General features: G+C 52.4%; 9 protein-coding genes across 9 annotated transcripts; 6 read left to right on the forward strand and 3 right to left on the reverse strand.

Annotated features, from left to right (window-relative positions):
• Positions 1-239: 239 nt before the first annotated feature.
• J4E85_003315 (uncharacterized protein) lies at positions 240-1448 on the forward strand (the record flags this gene model as incomplete). The annotated part of the gene is made up of 1 exon (XM_051467583.1): positions 240-1448. One exon carries the CDS (start codon positions 240-242, stop codon positions 1446-1448), a length of 1209 nt encoding a protein of 402 aa, XP_051328742.1.
• Positions 1449-1926: 478 nt separating this feature from the next.
• Positions 1927-3462, forward strand: J4E85_003316 (uncharacterized protein; the record flags this gene model as incomplete). The annotated part of the gene is made up of 1 exon (XM_051467584.1): positions 1927-3462. The coding sequence occupies one exon, from the start codon at positions 1927-1929 to the stop codon at positions 3460-3462; it is 1536 nt and encodes a 511-aa protein (XP_051328743.1).
• Positions 3463-3552: 90 nt separating this feature from the next.
• Positions 3553-4779, reverse strand: J4E85_003317 (uncharacterized protein; the record flags this gene model as incomplete). Its single annotated transcript, XM_051467585.1, has 1 exon — positions 3553-4779. The coding sequence occupies one exon, from the start codon at positions 4777-4779 to the stop codon at positions 3553-3555; it is 1227 nt and encodes a 408-aa protein (XP_051328744.1).
• Positions 4780-5896: 1117 nt separating this feature from the next.
• On the forward strand, positions 5897-6504 carry J4E85_003318 (uncharacterized protein; the record flags this gene model as incomplete). Its single annotated transcript, XM_051467586.1, has 2 exons — positions 5897-6311; positions 6461-6504. 2 exons carry the CDS (start codon positions 5897-5899, stop codon positions 6502-6504), a joined length of 459 nt encoding a protein of 152 aa, XP_051328745.1.
• Positions 6505-8888: 2384 nt separating this feature from the next.
• J4E85_003319 (uncharacterized protein) lies at positions 8889-12229 on the forward strand (the record flags this gene model as incomplete). The annotated part of the gene is given in 5 exon segments (XM_051467587.1): positions 8889-8916; positions 8974-9363; positions 9429-9636; positions 9656-10239; positions 10287-12229. 5 exon segments carry the CDS (start codon positions 8889-8891, stop codon positions 12227-12229), a joined length of 3153 nt encoding a protein of 1050 aa, XP_051328746.1.
• A 667-nt stretch (positions 12230-12896) lies between these two features.
• J4E85_003320 (uncharacterized protein) lies at positions 12897-14618 on the forward strand (the record flags this gene model as incomplete). The annotated part of the gene is made up of 1 exon (XM_051467588.1): positions 12897-14618. The coding sequence occupies one exon, from the start codon at positions 12897-12899 to the stop codon at positions 14616-14618; it is 1722 nt and encodes a 573-aa protein (XP_051328747.1).
• A 257-nt stretch (positions 14619-14875) lies between these two features.
• On the reverse strand, positions 14876-16779 carry J4E85_003321 (uncharacterized protein; the record flags this gene model as incomplete). Its single annotated transcript, XM_051467589.1, has 4 exons — positions 14876-15477; positions 15533-16267; positions 16321-16606; positions 16657-16779. The coding sequence occupies 4 exons, from the start codon at positions 16777-16779 to the stop codon at positions 14876-14878; spliced, it is 1746 nt and encodes a 581-aa protein (XP_051328748.1).
• Positions 16780-17213: 434 nt separating this feature from the next.
• Positions 17214-18023, forward strand: J4E85_003322 (uncharacterized protein; the record flags this gene model as incomplete). Its single annotated transcript, XM_051467590.1, has 3 exons — positions 17214-17429; positions 17478-17794; positions 17846-18023. The coding sequence occupies 3 exons, from the start codon at positions 17214-17216 to the stop codon at positions 18021-18023; spliced, it is 711 nt and encodes a 236-aa protein (XP_051328749.1).
• Positions 18024-18053: 30 nt separating this feature from the next.
• Positions 18054-19367, reverse strand: J4E85_003323 (uncharacterized protein; the record flags this gene model as incomplete). The annotated part of the gene is made up of 3 exons (XM_051467591.1): positions 18054-18366; positions 18419-18894; positions 18948-19367. The coding sequence occupies 3 exons, from the start codon at positions 19365-19367 to the stop codon at positions 18054-18056; spliced, it is 1209 nt and encodes a 402-aa protein (XP_051328750.1).
• Between the last annotated feature and the right edge of the window lie 955 nt (positions 19368-20322).

Here is a 20322-nt window from a genome sequence, read left to right on the forward strand (position 1 = left end):
CCGGCACGCCTTGTTCGCGATAGTCCGTGAGCTTATGGTCGCGGGTGGGGCTGTGTAATTGTGGCTTAGCTCGTGCGGTTCGGGAAACGTCATCAGACCATTCCACATCGTAACTTCGATATATCCGTGCCATACCCGTAGTCATAATCGCAGCCCTTTTCCTATTCTTCTGCAAATACTCACTCCCCTAGAATTCCTCTTTCGCGTCTCGTGTGTCCACATCCTGGTTCTTCGAAGAGATGGCCGCCACACTACCCTCAAGGTCATCAGAACATCACTTCTCCATCTCAAACATCATCTCCAAATTTCGGTCCAAGAAAGGGACAAGCAACAAAAAGGCTGATGCGCAACCGTCGCGGGAGATCTTGCAAGAGACGCGCCTGCCACTAAAGCCCGCGCCACTACCCTTAGTCCTACCAGAACATCAACAGACCCTGTCAGCTCTCGGCTGGACGACCGTCACTTTCCCTGAATCATCACCATCCCAATCTGAAGCGACAAATCACGAGCATCAAGCCCCAGCGCCTGGGCCTCACCCTCTGCAGGCCGCATACGAACAGCTCTTCGCAGCAAGCCAGGCTTTCTTCAATCAGCCCGATAGGGAAAAGCAGCGATGGAAGCACAAGCTCAAGTCTGAAGAAGGCTGGTCCAAAATCCCCGGAGAAAAGGAGTTCATCACTTTGCGAACTCTAGAGTACTGTCCAGAAGTCTTGAGAGGGCCTGCAAAGAGGTATTGGGACCTCATTGGACAGCATTGCTCGAATACGTTGGGTAGAATCTCGACGTCCCTTGGGCTACCAGATGGCGGAGACGAAGGGCTGAGACAGTTTGTTGGACCCTGTGGTGCATTGCAAGCTTCCGATAAGGAAAAGACGGCGACGATGCTGCGATTGTTTAGATATGAGGGGTGGGAGGCGAAGGTTGTGGCTGAACCGCATGCTGATCTGGGACTGCTAAGCGTGGTTGTTGGTGATGTGCCTGGCTTGGAAGTTTGGGATGGAGCCAACTGGTTCGAGGTCGAGAAAGTAGTTGAAAATTCTGGGAGGAAGGGTGCTACTATGCTCGCTGGACGGCAACTCGAAAGACTTTCTAATGGTAGATACCCAGCTGGTGGTCATCGAGTGGTAGCTTACGGGTCTCCGGAACCTTCGCCAAACACCCCCTCGACGGACGACAAAAAGTACCGCTTCTCGATCGTTTTCGTTCTTCGCGCCCACGAACCTCTCATCATCAACTCTGATTCCTTCGAAACTGAGGTCACTGGCAAGTGGCTTGAACCTATGAATGGTATTACTGCGGGTAGGTTCTACGAGAAGATCAGAGGCCAGCACTTTAACATTAATATCGATATGGATGAGAGGGAGAAACAGAGGAATAAGCTGAATGTCAAAGGCGGGAAGAAGCAAGCCTGGGAAGGCAAGGAGGGCAAGGTTGCGAGTAGTGGTTAAATCTGGTGCATCGACTTGTAACCCTTTCCGAGTTACCTAGGAATAAAAGATCCCTCACTGTAATCAGCGCCACGCAATCATCGTATGAGAGCATATTTGTGATGTATGCGTCTCCAAGGCTCCCGAGGTCTTGCTCAACCCGTGGACGCTACTAGAACCCAAGCTAGTTCTATTGAGCTTAGCGCTTTCGATACCCGCCTCCCACCCGTGGACCGTACTTTGCAGATGCTGCGACCACTGGAATGTACACGACAAGGAATATGCATTGCAATTCCTCGATAATCTGTGCCGCTGACATCAGCTGACACACACGGCATGATGCATATCGCGAGACGCTAGAGGACAGATGTAGCCTCAGCCGCACCTCTTGCGGCGGGGTCGAAATCCGATCAACTCGCCTCCCGCCCCCAAGAATGCTTGGGAAGTCGTCAGTACTCTGAATCTTCGAACGCATCTTACTCTTCATATTCACTCAATCATGATCTTTATCGACACTACGACGCTGGCGCTCCATGTTCGGGACCATGCAGACCCTGATCAGCGATATGCCATCCTATCACACGTGTGGGGTCTCACTAAAGACGAAGTGACCTACGAGGAGATGCTAGTGCCGCCGCAAGACCGTCCAGAAGCAACACTCTCGAAGCCTGGGTACAAGAAGATTGTGGAGACGTGTAAGATGGCTTCTTCGTCGCGATACAAACTCTCGTATGCATGGTGTGATACGTGCTGCATCAACAAATCCAGCAGCGCAGAGCTCAGCGAGGCAATCAACTCCATGTTCAGGTACTACAAAGAAGCTTCGGTGTGCTTCGCCTACCTGTTCGACATCACTCAAACCGCATATTCTTTCAAGTCATCAAAATGGTTCTGTCGTGGCTGGACGCTCCAAGAGCTCATTGCGCCGAAGAACGTCGTCTTCTTCGATCAAAATTGGGAGTTTACGGGGACCAAGGCGAGCTTAGCGGATCAGATCACGGAAATCACAGGCATTCCGGACGACATTCTTAAACACCAGATGGAGCTAAGCGAAGTGCCTGTTGCTCAGAGGTTTTCTTGGGCGTCTACGCGCAAGACTACTAGGGAAGAAGACATTGCCTATAGTCTCATGGGAATATTCGACATCAACATGGCAATGCTCTACGGAGAGGGGTCAAAAGCGTTCATCCGGTTGCAGGAACACATACTCAGCGAAACTGCCGATGACTCGCTCTTCCTTTGGAATGATGCCTTCTCGTATCACAAGCTATCAGGTCTCCTTGCTCCTTCTCCAAGCTGTTTCCGACAAATGCGATCAATCACCCCGGAACCGGCTGTCAAACCACGAGACTTTTACATGACAAACCGTGGCATCCGACTGAAACTGGGACTCGCCTGGGATCACGATACTGGACTTGCTATACTACCAGTGAAACATTCGCTGGGCGCGGTCGGCAGACCGGTTGGAATTTACCTCAGGAGAGTCGGGCCGGACCTGTTCGTTCGCGCGCTGCCTCAAGAGTGCCCTAGGGTCAAGACGGAAGTGACCTACACTGAATTTACTGCGGTCAAGTCGTTGACGGGTCCGCAAGCTTCGACGATCATGGAAAAGGTCATGCGGGTAGAGAAGCCCGCCGGAGTGCATGTCAGTCGAGTCGAACCTCGTGGCATATGGGATCCGGCTGCAAAGTGGCTGCATGCAACACACACGGGCGCCATCATAGGCTACATGGAGTTCAAGAAGGATGCGTATCCCATATTCGCATTCGTGTTCTTCTTCAGGAACGGTCATTGGTCGGCTACGGTAGTAGTCGGAGACCAGTGGATCAGCATACAGAAGAAGTTCCACAAGCATTACCGCGATAATCTTGAAGAGCTCCGCTACTTCGATACAATGGGCGACGCTAGAATGCAAAAGATTGAAAAGATCAAACCCGATTCAAAAGTTCTCACGTTGCACATGCGAGTTGCGAGAGGTACTGGGCGACCCCATCTGGAGATAAAGGAAGTAGACAGGAAAGCTGGCACATCTTGATATATGTTGTTGCGCGAGCGCATCTGGATTCCATCTTGCAGCAAACTACGTATATTTACAAAGAACAGAACAAAGTTGCATGACCCGTGATCACAAGTACATGAAATCGTACTCCTTCTTCAACCTTCCGAAACCAATGGTCGGCTGGTAGTCCTCGACCTTGTCAGCACCAAAGTCGAAGACGGAGTAATGTCTTCGCAGGAACGGAGCGCCGATCAACGCGAAACCTTCGCTCTCGCTGCTGTCAAATGGCGGCATGCATTGGTGGCCTGGCAAGAGGAACTCGTCGCCTCGAAGGGTGAATGAGACATCGTCCTCTCGGGCGCCCTCGCCAAGTGTCAAAGTGATGGCCCACGAAGCGTTCAGGTGCTTACACTCCATGATCTCTTCGCCGTGGTTGGTGAGCTTAGTGTAATTCCAGCCAAGGTTGAAGTACATGGCGTCGATGATGTCGCTCGGGAAGGAGACACGTCCAGATCCAGTATCGAAAACCGCTCCACCTTGGTAGATTGACCATGTTACGTTGGCGTCTGGTTCACCGCCGTCCGACACGGCAGTGGTGGGAAGGTGGCCGTTGTGTATCTCAATGGTTGCGTTTGTTTCCGATACGTTCTCCGCAACGAGTACGTTGATGCTCCTTAGTGGCGCCCTCCAGAGCTGGTATGGATCCTCTTTCCTCAAGGGCGTGGAGACCACCTCGCCATCAACGTACTTGTCCTCATGGCTGCCGCCGACGGTTAGCACACCATCTTGCGTACCGTTACCCGCGTCCTCAAAGTTCGTCCCGTAGAATAGACTGAAACGCGATGCGTCCAGTTTTCCGTCCCACAACAATGTCTCGACCAGGGTCGACGTGTTCTTTTCCGCGATGGAAGAGAAACCCAGGCCGAGGAAACCATCAGCAGTGATGAAACGCCAGCTGCTCTGGTTGGCAGACAGGAATGTCTGGTTCCACTCTACGCTACCGTCTAGAGTGCTGAAAACGTCCTGGATAGTATCGCCGGCAACATCGCCGCCGAGGTATGGAATCGCCGCGGGGATGTTGAGGTCGACTGACGTTGATGAGGCAGATGCGTTGTATTTCTCTCGAACGTAGGACGTGACCCTGCCGTCTGGGCAAGATTCCTCGGTGCAGTCGGTGTTCACGACGAATAGCGTTGATGACCCGGTGTCGAACAACAACCGGTGTTCCTTCGGGGGTGTTCCGATTTCGAATTTGACGCTGGCATAGCTGTTGTCGATGACGACGGGCAACTCAAGAACGGATGCCGAGACGGTGGTAGCGACGGCCAGGAGCTTCTTCATTTGGGCCACCATGGTGAAGGATGGTGAGACGGTGTTGTGAGTATCAAGAGATGAGATGCTCTTGACTTGAAGGAGGAAGTAGTAGGCGGCATGACGGAGGTATATATTAGTACCTGCGCTCGCGCTACTCAGTAATACAGCCTGAACATCGTGTTTACAAGGATACCCACACGAAGTTTCAACGGTTCTGTCCATTGACATTCAAGCCTGAAGACCGAAGATGACGGTCGTGTTCTAAAATTAACAAAAGTGGTCTTCTGGAAGACTTCAAAGCTAGATGAGGTACACGGGCCGATGTGCACTGTCCGGAAAGGGGCACGCAAGGGCTGTACGAGGACTAGCTTCTGTCCATCGGCCCGGAAAGATCCACAAACGTGGGCCGTTTAGTACGGATAGGGCTGGGTGGGAATTGGAAGGGAGTTTTGAGCGGGTTTATGACGTGTGTAAAGCACGCAGAGAATGAAACAACGAAAACGCTCTCTAAAGGATATAGCTGACCTCGAAGTGCGAAGGTTTCGTCGCTGCGTAATACCGATATGGAGTCCATAAGCCGAAGAAATTCCGTGAGAACAAATCTCCGCGCGATCCGCTTGTTCAGGTGTGATCGTGCAGACCAAGCATTCTTTCTTCATGCACGAATTGAGCTGCGCACCGTCATTGTCTTTTTTACACCTTGAACCTGATGCATGCGATTGATCTCTCACGATGGCAAAGTCGTTCATGTATGCAACGACAGATTGGAGCTCGTCGGCACCTCGTACAGTACAGCGCAATCGAAGCGAGAAGCCGTGGCGGACATGTCGATCAGAACGAAAGTTCGTTGTATTACCTAGTCCGTGAAGGGAAACATGTAGAACGTAAGCATGATGTTGGAGGTTGAGGGTGCGAGGCGCGAGACGCTGCCGCACAACCTCCGCATGGCTGACTGCGGCAGGGGATCAGCTCAGCCTGGTTGAGTTGATGGGCAGGCAGCATCTCAGCCTTCCGACGGTTGTCCGTCCATCCCATCTTTACAATAGACCAGAACCAAGAACACAGAACATCTTCATCAAACGCTATTCCGTACATCAAAGTCGCGCACGTCGCGCACCTTCCCCGAAGCTTCGCAGCTTCCCAACTACGCGCGAGCATGACCAGCGAAACCCCATCTTCCGCGTTCGAGCACGACCCACTTCCCGACTCCGCTACACATTTCCGCCTACTACACATCCTGCGCGGCGACTTTGGCCAGCACGTCGAATGCGAAATATCCTCATGGCCAATCGACGATGCACCGTCCTACTACGCGATATCGTATACCTGGGGCGACCCAGCTGACATGACCAAAATTACTGTCAACGGCAAGCCGCTGGCTGTACGTCGGAACTGCGAATACGTCCTTCAACAAGCCTTTGTAACGAAGGCCTGTCAGTATTATTGGGTTGATGCCATCTGTATTGCGCAGACGAGTATACAGGAGAGGAATCACCAAGTCGGCATTATGGGCAAGATCTACTCGGGAGCGAAGCACGTTCTCGCGTGTGTTGGGCCACATGCCAATGACAGTGAGTACCTAATGGCAACTATAGATTCGCAGCGACTTTATCTCGAGAAAGTTTACCTATGGGGCCGATCGCTCGTCGGGTATAATACGATCGGCACGGATCACTCCTGGAACAATCCAATGTCCAGGCATGTGCGACGACAACTGCAGTGTCTCTTTACTATGCGTACATCGGAACGATTGAGAACGAGTGAAGCGTTCATAGCATTCATGAAGAGGCCTTATTTCACACGCGTCTGGGTCTTACAAGAGCTGCATCTAGCCACCAAAGTGTCCTATTGTTGTGGGGTGGACGTGCTGCCAGGCGAGCATTTCCGAGCATTGGATTCACTGATTGAATACTGGATCAACCGTCACGATACGATGTATTTGTGGTCAAAAAGAAAGTACCAGAGATGGTTTTTGCAGAGGTGTGTTCTGGATGACAGACCCTCGAAGAATTCCTGGCAATCGCTTTGGGCGGGTTTCTTTGATACAGTGGCCCATCGGGGCTGTTTACGACTCAGTGCATCAGCACGAAAGCCGAGTCTGGGTGAGGTTTTGCAGATGCTTGAGTGCTTCAATTGCGTGGACGCTCGAGACAATCTATACGGTATTCTGTCCCTCGTAAGGTGGCCAGATGGACAGGGACCAACCCCGGATTACACCAAGGATAACTTCAATGTCGCTAAACACGTTCTCAGCTCTTGGGCTTCTGACGAAATCTATCAACTCCTTACATATCAGTGTTCTCTGTTATTAAAACTCTTCGATATCACATTGGGACTAGCATCTTTACGTGACGCCATTGCGTTACGTTCGAGCGCAGCACCTCAAACGGACCTTCGATTACAAGACAATCATGACTCCGATATTGCCAAAGTTCAAAGGAAGTCCAGGGGCATACATATTGTGGAAGGTAATCGAATCTACGAGTATGCCGACGGCCGAATTCAGAGCAATCTACACTCATGACATGTAGAGCAAGTGCAGAACGGACGCTTTGTTTTAATACGAATAGGCTCACGAATCACGGTGCGCGCACATGCTGACACTAAAGTGGGTGATTGGTGCGTGGTTGACGAACGACTTCCTTTTTCGCATGGTAGCTACGGGTTGATACTCAGAGAATTGGATGATCACAGATACGTAGTAGTCGGATCAGCATTGATAGATAACACGGACGACGGGTTTAAGTACAGTCTCGAAGGGGAGAAAAATAGCTTATCACGTTTCAAGGGGTGGTTGGATCCAGAGGACCTGATGGTCCTGGCATGGATGCTGGATGAACTTGCGGGGAAGGAACAGGTTTCCGACGAAGACATTGAGAAATTCGTCAACATGCGCGTCTGTGGCTGGAAGAACTCTTCATATTTCGAAAAGGTTTCGGACGATGGAATTTGATTACGGACGTTTGGTGAAGTTGAGTAGATGATATGCTGAGCTCCAGTGGGATGGTTGGAGACGTCTCGATAGACATGATACGCAGAAGCTCATGAGTCCAGCAATTGATATCGATTAATGCGAATGCGGTACATATATGTTCGGCCAGTGCTGAAGAGTTTGAACATGCTGATTATCACTGGTTCACATAGTGGCTTCCAAGGTGTACACCATACTACGCTATCTGCAACATTCGCAGAACAAACATCTAGTCGTGATAGTCCATGTAGTAGCGCCATTCGAAGTACACTGCGCTGCCAAGCCTCCCATAGATACGTAGGGACTACCAAGCCATTCGGCGTTCGCAAGAAGACAGGAAGAACCTTGTCCTGCGCTATCTAAACATGTTTCTAGAACTCGTGAACTTGAGACAGTTTGTGCGACATGGCGTAGTGCTGCTGTCGCAAGCTGCCAGAGTCAATGACGTTTGGCATTGTTCCAAGTTAGTGTTTGGCGGCTTGTTGTTGCAGCCGGGATCCCCACATAACATCGCCCATGCGGAAACGACTCCGCGAACGCATCATGCGTTCAGGACAAGACGGGCAATCAGATAGGAGTTGGCTGCAGATGCGGTCATTAAAGCGGTGATATAGAAGGACCGAGCCGCATCTCCTTTTTGCGATGGGGATGACCAGGAACAGGCTAGCGCAGGAACTAGAAGTGAGGTGTTTCAAGTTGACCTAGACAGGGCACAACTTCGGGAAGGCGCGACCCCGAAACAGTTCACTCTCGTGCCATACGACGTTACTTTCACCACTGCACCGCCCACGACGTGCCCCTCACTGTCAGCAGCGACGCATTCATCGCCATCCCTTCGCCCTCTTGCTGTCTCGCTGTGCCGCCGTCTCGCCCTCGCTGCCGCGTCAGAGACTCGCATGTCCCCCAACGGATCTGCCTCCGCTTCACCCTCGCCCGACCCTCAGCCGCTCCTTCCTCGAAACACGCCCAGATAACGCATGCGACACCTGTAACGCCCTCATCGACCCACGTCCGCGATTCTTTGCTCTTTGTATTGTTGTATTTCCACGGCAACTGGAGTCGCGCTACGGTGACCCTGCGCCAGTCGACCCAGCCACCGATTGCGCCTCATCTCACCTAGCCATTCCTCCGAACGAAGATCCCCAACCGTTGCACGCGCAGAGAGGAATGAGCTAGGATGACGCGACCGCACATCATCAGAGCAGGTACGGAGACCGTAGAGAGTGCGCAATTGAGGTGCGCAGGCTAACTAAAGTGCGTAGACACCATCGACCTGCAGGACAAATCATCGCCCACCGCCCAAGACCACTCCCAGCAGCCCCAACACCCTGCGCCGCTCGGTATTGGCCCAGCAGCGCCTCACCAGCAGGCTGCGATACGGCATGTAGAGCAGGAGCGCACCTCAGAGGAAGCGCGTCTGCACGATGCATGGAGCGATGCTGGCAACACGCTACGAGACGATCCCGGCTCAGATGACGACCGCACTGTTATCAATGGAAACAAGGGCTCACAGCAAGACGAGCAGGCTGTCAGGCTGAATGGTGGAACGTCCAACGACGGTGATGATGGCGACATGCAGGACGCCGACGTCGAGGAGGACATGGACGACGATATGATGGACAAGATTTCGAGTTCGCCCTCGATAGACGATGGTGGGTATTCTTTACCTTGTTCCCCCACGACCTGGTCGGCAAGACAAGAGTTTACGACTCCGCAGTCTTCGCCGTTCCTCTCAACGGTCGCTTCTTCCTCCCCGTTTACGAACACGCCCATTCATTTTCCTATTTCTGTCGCCAACGCTCGAAGACCACTCAGTGTCCCAGCGTCCGACACTTCTCCTATGTCAAGGAATCGACCTACATCGATTCCCATTTCTTTTCGATTCCCTATACCCACGGAAAATCAGTCAGCGGAGCATCATCGTGGTGAGTATTCCTGGACAAGGGCCACCAACGCACCGGACGACAGCGACACCATACGGATTGAGGTCGGTATGAGCCCGAGGACGAGACAACTCAAGGCCGTCGAACGCCGTATCGAGATGAGAGAAGACTCACAGGCATCACTAATCTCTGAACTGGACGAGGAGCAGGTCAAAAGCATGTTGAAACCGATCAACCGCGCACTTCTGGACACGCCGGACGATCCGTTCCAAGAACCCGGCCCAGGTCCACCTCGAGGGACGAGCAGCACCCCTTCCCCCGACGATGGTCACTCCGAAGACGAGGAGGGCTCTTGGACCACCGACAGCGACGCCGACTCCTGGAATGAGGACATGGACCAAGACAACGATGATGCATCCAACGACGTCTCTTTCTCTGATGATTCCAGATTTATCGACTCAGGATGGGGAGGCGAATGCTTACGAGAAACAGAGGATATCGACTTCGAATTCGTTTACGCTCTGCACACCTTTGTCGCGACCGTGGAGGGTCAGGCAAATGCAACGAAAGGTGACACGATGGTGTTACTTGACGACAGTAACAGCTACTGGTGGCTAGTGCGAGTAGTCAAGGACAACAGCATCGGTAGGCATCCGTCACCAATTTGAAGCTTTTGCTGACTCAATCTACAGGTTACCTGCCCGCCGAACACATCGAGACACCGACAGAACGTCTGGCCCGCCTCAACAAGCACAGAAATATAGACCTCTCCGCAACGATGCTTGGTGACACTGCCGAGAAATCCAAGAACCCGCTCAAGAAGGCTATGCGGCGAAGGAATGCTAAGACCGTACAATTCGCTCCTCCTACCTACGTCGAAGCCTCGGACTACGACTACTCATCTGATGAGGGCGAAGGTGAGCTTTTCGGTGGCCCAGAGCCAAAGCAAATGCAACAGCAGCAGGTAGCAACACAAGATGGCGATTCCACACAGGAAGAAAACCTCGAAGTACAACCTCTCAAGGTTAACGGCGCGAAGAAGGATGGCCAGGCTGATGGTGAAGCACGGGGCTCAAGCGAGGAATCTGCCAAACGAAGCGAAGACCGTGAAAGGGGTAGCGAAGATGCGGTCGATCGACCTTTGGACCCCAAAGTCTCTCGAAATGGCACGCTCCGCAACACAGACTCCTTCTTCAAAGACGAAAACACCGAGACACGCAAAATCACCCTCACTCCCAACCTGCTCCGCGACGACTCCAGTACATCGACTACAGGCTCCCGCGAGCGCGGCCCCAGCCTCGAAAGTTTGGAGAAGAATGGGTTCGCGGACAAGGTCAAGGACGACAAAAAGAAGAAGGAGAAGAAGTCAGGCATGCTCAGTGGGCTTTTCAAGCGCAAGGATCGTAAAGGCAAGGGCGCACAAGACTCTGTGGACAGCGACATCGAGAAGCCGGAGGAAATGGATCGCAGCTCGCCGCAATCGAAACCATCGGATGAACTCGCAGAACGACCATCAGCTGAACAAGCAACAGCTCCAGCACCGCTGAGACAATTGAGCAAGCCCAAGGTGCATCGAAGTCAACGTAACCGAGACGATTCACCGCAAAAGACAAAGGGTATCTTGAAAACCGAGAGTCCGACTGAGTTGAGCGCCGAGCCAGATGTCATGTCGGATGGACCGGACGATCAGTCCGCCGCGCAACAATCTACGTCGACCATGCGTTTAGTTCCGCCCGAACAGGATCAGGCAAACGGGCCTTCTGTAGAAGAACAGACCATGTCGCCAGACTCAACATCCGCGCCTACAGGTTCAAGAAACCCATTCAGTAGCATGATGAAGTCACCACAAGAAGGAGAGGTCAAGCGCGAGAAGGTCACCAAGGCGAAGCAGCGCGTGCAGTTGGATGATTTCGATTCAGATGAAAGCAGCGATCCTTTCGCGGATCCTGATGCTCAGGATAAGCCAGGCGAGGTTGGGAAGTCCGAGTCTGCTGGACGCCTTTCTGAGTCTCCAGTACACGTCTCCGCAGCGGACGCACAACCTTCACAGAAGGAGAGTGCTGCCGACAGAGAAAGAGAGCCTGAATCCCACCACACTCCGGGCCTGTCTACCGATAGCTCAAGTCAGGAGACCAGCTCCCCCATTTCGACGCCTACGCCTGACGACAGCCCTATGAAAACCATTCCGGAGAACAATACGATTTCGACTTTCAGGTCTGACAACACTTCCTCACCCACGCATCATGCATCTGAACCGGCCGGTCCTCCACCTTCACGACCAGCACCAATCCCTACCAAGGATCGCGAACCTTCGCCGCCCGTATCCTCGGAAAGCACAATGCTTCCTGCATGGTCCGACGCCTCACTCCGCGCTTACCTCGATGACGGCAGCGAGATCCGTGATATGCTCGTCGTTATCAACGACACTACGGGTGTTGTACCTGTTGGTCGCGATCATCCACTGATGAAGGACTATCTCTCCGAGGAGACAAAGACCATGCAAGGACTGAGTGGCGAACTAGACCGTTTGCTCAACGGGCTGATGGAGAAGCGCATGAAGCGAGCTGGAAGTGGTGCTAGCACCGCGCGCAGCACAAGCGCAAACGGGAGTTTGAGGGCGGGGTCGAGATTCTAGACGCTCGCTCGTTGTGAGTTACATCATTTGCTTTTTCAGTATACCCTAGGGGCTTGTTTCCTCTTATCCTCAACCGGCGTTCTGGGGATTGTGGGACGCATTATGTGGAACGAAATCTTGGGAGAACTTTGGTCTTGGGCTGGGGTTCTACTTTCTTGTTCGCTTCTTTATACCTCTGCTTGTCATCCCCCATTTTACATCTCTGTTTTCTTCCGGCCTGCATCATTCGCTCGCTCGCTGCGCGGAATATGTATCCTTATAGGAGCCCTGGTGGTGGCTGGTTTATATCTTCGCTACTGTCTCTAATACCCCTCTTGATTGCTCTGACATAGCGCTCGCTTTTTGGTTTTTCTTGCTCGTGTATCACAAGTAGCCTTGTACCTGTTAGTCGCATTACTGCGCTCTTACTTTCTTCGGCGGCGGCGTTGTATTGCTAGCATTTAGTGTACAAACATATACCTCCTGTGGGGGTTCGCCATATACTTCTTTGCTACCGTGGTGTTACGTGATGAGAAGAGGATCGAAACGCTTTCACTGTCATTGTTAGTCGGATGAGTGTTTGCTACGTCCAAGCTTTCGGCGGTAAAAACAGTCTTTGCTCCTGCCCTCCTTCCCAGCCGCACTCAGACGCCGAAAATCCATGTCCGTTCCCGTCAAGACCGCGCCGATGCAGGAAGCCGACAGAGACTGCGAACTCGATGATCGCGAGCCTGAACCGCGCTATATTCCTGAACTGTCCAACGCCATCGAGAGGTTCCTAGACGCACCCTATGGATCCCAGCTCATCATTCGATTCTTCGCAGGTATACTCAGTCAACGCGAAGCCGATGAGTACTGCCTTGTGTACACACCCACCCCTCAACGATACGACGATGTGTGCGCTACAATACCGGAACTCGTGGACCCGGAAGCACCGCAGTTTCAAACTAGGCAATCCGTAAGACGAGTCCTGCCTGGTATCTTCTACCGAGGACAGTATTCGCACGTTGTGGATGAGTACACCGATCAGACGGACTTGATGTCGGGAGAAGTACTTTGGGACAAAGGTGAAGGATACACGACAGTAACTCGCGGTGTCAGGTGGCTTGTCGAGTGCGCACTGATACGACTACCGGATGGAGTGGCTTATCACGCCGGGGCGAGGACGGCGCTTCAGCAACTTCTTACGCCTCAACCAAAATACAACGATAGTCATGACTACCGGGGAGAGGAGGAGTACTGCCAAACTATGACAGCCATCCAACCCGCGCTCCGTCTTTTCACCATGTGGTCCCGTTGCGACGAAGCATCTATAGCAAGCCTGCTCGATATCGTAATGGACATCACACTCAACGTAGTCGCAATCTGGGAAAGAAACCCATGTTTATATCCATCGTACGCGACCTATCTCGGCGGCTTTGTAGAGGCACGCGCCCGCTTCAAAGATATAGTTCAAGCAACTCCATCACTTCGCGGAGATCAAATCAAGGCGCTCCCTTACCATACGAGAGTCGCATTGAAAGAAATCAAGTTCAGGGATATCTGGTATGATCTGTGGCTTGAGGCTTTTGCCTTGAGCATAGAAAAGCCCATTGTAGACCGCATGTACCAAGGAATGATAAACCAGTTTGCCAGGGCCTCGATCCAGTCGAAATCGCAGACTGTGAATATGAGGGCTCTGCTAAGAGGGCTGTGGAGGGATGGAGGCCTACAATTCCGAACATGGAAAGAGATACCCGAAGCCGCTTCTTCGCTGTCAGCAGATGGCATTAGAAAGGGCGAGTTCGGAGGCGTTCCACGAAATATGGCTCAGGCGCAAACTATTGGCAACGACTCCTACGAAAGCGAGGAGATACACGCGTTTTGGTTCGCAAAGCCACACGGGCCAGTAGCTGCATCGGCTGGGGCGTCATCAGCAGAAAACGCACAGAGCGCGCAAAGCGACAACGGACAAAACACTGCCGACGACACCGAAGATGAAAACAACCTCGACACGAACACCCTACGCAACGTCTACGGCAAGGCTTATTTAGAGGCATACGGACCTTGCATACAGCCACTAGAGCATGCAAAATGGGATCTAGACATCCCTCAAGACCAGCTCTGCGTTGTGTGTCTTGAGCCTCACGGCCTATTGGGTGTCAAAATAAGCGCTTGTGATCACTACCTCCACTTCGCTTGCATCAAGAAATGGATGAATGGCTCTTCCCCGAACTCCAATCTCTGTCCGGAATGCCGAGCTCAAATTTGTAACGAACGCAAGAAGGTACGGATGACGGGATGGATGGCTGATTCTGAAGACAACTCTGAGGATGAAGAGGATGACTTTGGGGATGACGAGTATGAGGAAAGTGATTATTATGATGATGAAGATGAAGACGAGTCAATGCAGGATTCTCAACCAGCATGATATGACCACGCTTGACCAGTTGGACGATAGTTATAGATGAGGGATTGGACAGCAGATCAATAAAGAAGAAAATGAACAGGCCTGCAGCCTACGTCAGGATAATATTGAGCAAACAAGGAGACCTAGTGTTAACGTACGCTTCACGGTGTTTAGCTTCTGTCTTTTGTCGTGAATGGGAAGATTTGTCATGATTGTCTACATCATCTGTTATAGTTAACGGATATCTGATGTACTGCCGCCATCTATGTAGACTATTCTTATACGTTCGTCACCTCGGTCTGCAGCGCCTTCATGGGCTTCTCATCGAATGCCGCAGCCTCAGCCTCTTCCAGTCCCAGACTCTGCGCAATGTTGTACAGCCTCGTCTTCTCCTCGTGTGCAGTGCTGTCACCGAACACAGCGTCCATCTCTTCCAGGCTCTTGCCCCTGGTCTCGGGTATCAGGAACCACGTGAACACAAATGCGATCAGAGCGAAAGCAGCAAAGAAGATGTATGTACCGAAACCAATGGTTTCCAGCATATCGGGCGTGACAAGACCGATAATGAAGTTGCACATCCATGTCGATGAGGTGGTCAGAGACATGGCTTTTGAGCGGTTACCGATGTTGTAAATCTCCGAGGGTAGGACCCAACCGATCGGTGCCCAAGAGTACGAGAAGTTGACGTCGTAGATGTAGATGAATGCGATACCGGTCCAACCAGCTGCGGGGTGATCTTTGAGAGTAGATCCGTAACCGCCAATGACACCACCGACAATCAAGAGGGAGATGCAAGTACCGGCGGCACCGCAGAGGAGGAGAGGGCGGCGGCCGATCTTGTCGATGAGGAAGAGCGCAGGAAGAGTAGACAATGTGTTGACTAGAGGGTCGAGTTAGTAATCAAATTTCGTGGCGTCTGACAGCAGATCACATACCTATTCCATAAACACCTGTTGCGAGCAGACCAGTCGTCTTACCACTGAGGCCTAGCTGACCAAAGATTGTCGGCGCGTAGTAGATGATCGCATTACATCCGATGAACTGTTGGAAGAACATGACACAGCAACCGATAGCAGTACGCTTGAAAGATGGCCAGGTCGAAAAAAGCGTTGAGTAACCGGAAAGGTACAGCGAAACCCCAGACTTGCCCGGAAATTTCTCGCGGTTGTATTGTTCTTCAAACATGACTTCGGCTTTGATGGAAAGATACTCCTTTTGCAGAGACTCATCATCTGGAGAGGTGCGACGAACTCGGGCGAGCGCTCTCACACCAGCATCCTCGTTGTCGCGCATGCAGTAGTAGCGAGGTGATTCGGGGAAGAACAGCATACCGATACCGAGAACAAGACCGGGGAATATCTGGAGCGCAAAAGGAACGCGCCACGCAGCATCGCTCTGACCGGTGCAGCCGTTCGGGCCAACGTCGTTTCGTGGGTCGAAGGTAGGCTCTGCTGCAGTGCCACCAGTATACGGGATGTCGGGCGCGCAGCGTACGCCTCCAATGTACTGGGTACCGAACTCGAGCCAGTAGGAGACAAGGATACCGAGTGTGATGGAAAGCTGTTGGAGAACGACCAGAGTGCCTCTGATGCCGGCAGTTGAGACCTCACTCATGTACATTGGTACAATCATCGTTAACATACCAACGGCGAAACCAGCGATTGCGCGGCCTGTGTGTATTGTCAGCCTGGATTGGACTCATATGTCGCCAGATATTCCGTACCTGCAAAAGCCATCGGAATGTTGATCGCGCCAGCTTGAAGCGCAGAGCCAATGGTGAAGATGACGACAGCTATGATAATAGATCCTTTGCGACCAAAGCGATCGGCTACTGGGCCGTTGACGAGAGAACCGAACCAAGCAGCGAGTAGCAATGTCGAGACAAACCAGCCCTTGAAGGAGCTGTCTGTAGAGATTCTCGGGAAGGATGCCGCGAAGGACTCCATCGTCAGCACCCCAGAGACGACACCTTGATCATAACCGAAGAGGAAACCGCCCAGCGAGGCGAACTACGCATGTTAGCTGAAACTGAGATAAGTTAGGCTCGATACCAACTTACGGCGGATAGCCCAAGGAGATATGGGTTTTGTCTCAGCTCCTTGTAGACGCCAATCTTTGGCGCAGCTCCGGCGGCGGTAACATCCTGAATTGAAGACATGCTGGTCGTCTTCTTTTTGGACATGCCAATGATGGCTCCGATGGTTGAAATCAGCTATGAGTAGGTAGCCTAGTGGTGGTAGTGTCGCGTACTTATATACCTTTGCCGATCGCGTGAGAACTTCACGATCGCAGCTGGGATTTGACACCTTCGGAGCACTGTCGTCCGACTCCACGATTCTCCATGCGTCTACGCCGGTAGTCGTAAGTGCCATGCGGGGATCCCCGCATGGTAAAGTTGCCTGATTCAGTTGTGGGAACTGGGGCTCCAACATGACTTATGTTCGGACAGCTGTCGCCCGACGAACTCCACAACGCCAACGTGATCTTTAGATCATAGCTCGTCGCATGCAGTGCTGTAACACTGCTGACCTCATGCCAGTCTTTTTACCCAAAACATCTTATACATTTTCGCATCTCATTAAGAATTTCGTGTCTGCTATTCCAGGGTAGCCAATGATGCCAGCCGAATCAAAGGTGGACGCCTTGCGTGCATCCATACTCGATGTGGCCAAGCGCACGGAAAACCTTCTGTCTCGCCAAGCGACCAATCCCGGTCATCGCATGCTTGTTGCTCTTGCGGGCGTGCCAGGCGCGGGAAAGTCAACGGTGTCTGATGCGCTCGTCTCCGAGCTTGCTGCACGAGGCATCAAAGATGTTGCTGTTGTACCGATGGTAGGAGCCAACCGAAACCCGTGATGACACATCTCTGACGACCACTAGGACGGCTTCCACTACACTCGAGAAATCCTGTCGACTTTCGATGATGCCGAAGTAGCGTTCAAAAGGCGTGGGGCGCCGTTTACATTTGATGCGAAGGCGTGTGTGACGCTTGTCAAGACACTCAAAGAAGCTCCCGTCACCAAGGATGGCGAAGCCGACATCTGTATTCCTGCACCTGGCTTCGACCATGCTGTCAAGGACCCCGTGCAAGACGCTATCAAGATCTCTTCTCGTACTCGACTTGTTATTGTTGAAGGCAACTACACGCTTTTGAAACAAGACCCATGGGATCAGATTGCAGAGATGTGTGATGAGAGGTTGGTCATAGTCATATTATCGCCTGGCGGGTTGGTACTGACACCCTGCAGATGGTTTGTCGACGCGCCTGTGGACACAGTTCGTGGTAGGTTAGCACAACGTCACCTTGCTGCTGGCATCGAGACGTCGATGTCAGCTGCAATCGCTCGAGCAGAGGAGAATGACATTCCCAACGGCGAACTGATACGATCCATGATGGTAAAGCCGGATGTCATCATCGAGAATTGAGGAATCGTGCCATTAAGATTGCGCCCGGGGTTAGAAACCGGACGTAGTAAAATCCCAATCGAAAGAGTTGAATAACTCATTGGACTCAACGGACCATGGAAATGTACTCAAGGCATCTTTGTCCAGCTCCAGGTCCTGCAGTGTACCGGAGTCCAACTCGCCGTCAGACACCACTTGGTCAAGGATGGCCACGCAGCGTGCTGACAGCGAATCCCCAACAAGCCGTTCGCGGAAAGTGGTTCGGGCCAAGCGAACATCGTCGTACCAGATTGCAGTCTCTTCAGCGCGTGGGAAGCTGATGATGCAAAGAGTTATTACTAGTGCCGCGTGGAAAAGGAAATACCTGTAAATACATTAGCACATGTGTTCATTTGCGGTCCAATTCAAGTACTTACGTCGCGTACCAGCCCTCAAGTCTATTCAAGTCCTGTTTTGCATACTGATGTATCGAAACCACTGTAGAATGCGCGGCTTCAAGACAAATTCGCTTACAGTCCTCTTGGCTTGACTGCATGGCTTGGTCTGGGATCTGACCTCGCTCGGAGATGGCTCGGCGCAACAATATCTGTCGGAAGATGATAATCTTGAGATTCCAGAACCTCCACCACAGCCGAGAGCGGGCGAATGAGTACCATGGAGCCGTCGATCTGGGCGCATGCGAAAGCTGGAAATATGTCGGAACTGTGTGTGTCCAAGCATCCATGGAAGCGTTCAAAGCGAGCGCGGCCTCCGCAGAGAGCCCGGGTTCGGCTAGTAGTTTGTTTGAGATGTGGTTCGTCTGTAGGTGAAAACTACTCTGCACTCTGAGAGAGGAGTATATAGTCGGTTCGTCAACCTCAGTGGGTAGCGTTATAGTTTGTGGTGTAAGTGACTAGCATGGGTCAGTTTCGCAAGGACTATACAAACTTCACTGGATGGCCATACCTCGTCATGAATGTTCAGCACGGGATGAACATCCATAGTCTCTTGGTCAGGCAACATGATAGCGCGACCGAATGTCGTCGAAGCTCCACTGTCGAAGATGTAGAGACCCCACCATACTCTACGTCTCGTCTCGCGCTCGATCAGGGTGATGTTCCAGTGAGGAAGTTCTCTGTGGAGGGCTAGACTCAGCGCTGTGCGAACGCCGAGGCCCAACAAATTCCATCCTGTGTTTGGGCTATTGCGCTTCTGGCTAAGGTTGCTCAGAAGTATGAGTGCTTGTACAGAGGTCAGGCTGGCAGCTTCAAACACAGACTCTTCCTGACCCAAGGTCAACGCCCGACGGTACAGGTAGTCTTCCAGTCCAATTTGATCGTTGTTCAACGACCACGCACCAAGTGCTATGATCGCATGAGAAAGCATGTTCCACGACTTCTTTGAGGGCCGTGGGACGACTTCATGGTACTGCGCTCGGAATGTTGCTTCGTGAACGAATGGATAGACTACGTGGTAGTTGGCAAAGTAGGCATCAATCAAGCTCGACGACAGCTGTGTTGTGAGAGCTGCATGCGAGATGTGCGATGATGCCAATACGTTTCGAAAGGAAGCGGATGGTGTCGCCACACTCTGTTGGGGCCGGGGAACAGACTGGTGCAGAAAGCCGGCCCAGTCAAGCAGACATCGAAGGAAAACGACCCCAGAAGTCGAGCCTAGATGGTTTCAGTCACGCGTTCTGCTCTTCGAGTAAAGCAACTGACCCAAATAACCTACACCAGTAGGCTCGACTGACAGGGCGGCCATGCCATCGGTCAGCCCATCGACGTTGACGTCTTCTTCTTGCCAATTGAAGCCATCGACATTGTTGGGTACAGCTTCAGGTAACGCAGGCTCATGTGTGCTTGAGTGGGTGCTGCCCTGGGGGCTTGGTGCTACTTCTGGCGTCTGAGACTGGATGAGAACCGAACGTGCAGAGCCAGCCACGTTTGGAGCTGATAACAAATCTTCAATATCAACTCCAGGTAGCAATTGTGTGACCAGAGACTCCAGACTGTGCAGTCGCTTCTCTACACCCGTAAGGTATGCCCGTGTCAAGGGTGATCTAGCGACTTTGCCACTGTAATGGCAGTGCGAGCCGCTATGGGCGCAGGAAGTGCATATTGGCGCGTCTTTCGAACACTTTAGCTTCTTCGCGCGACAACGATCGCATGAGAGAGCATCGCGTGGTCTTCGGTGCTCCATGCATGGAGCTTCTCTAGTGTGCAGAGGTGGGGGCGGGATGCGGATGCAGAAGCATCGCCGCCCACCTTGGAGTGCAGCTCGCGCGCTGATCTATGCCGAAATCGGCCCGAAAGGCCGCGCACCTCTCGCGTCCTCGACT

Source organism: Alternaria conjuncta, assembly GCF_024043145.1.
Source record: "Alternaria conjuncta strain BMP 0040 chromosome Unknown scaffold_4, whole genome shotgun sequence".
Lineage (NCBI taxonomy): Eukaryota > Fungi > Ascomycota > Dothideomycetes > Pleosporales > Pleosporaceae > Alternaria > Alternaria conjuncta.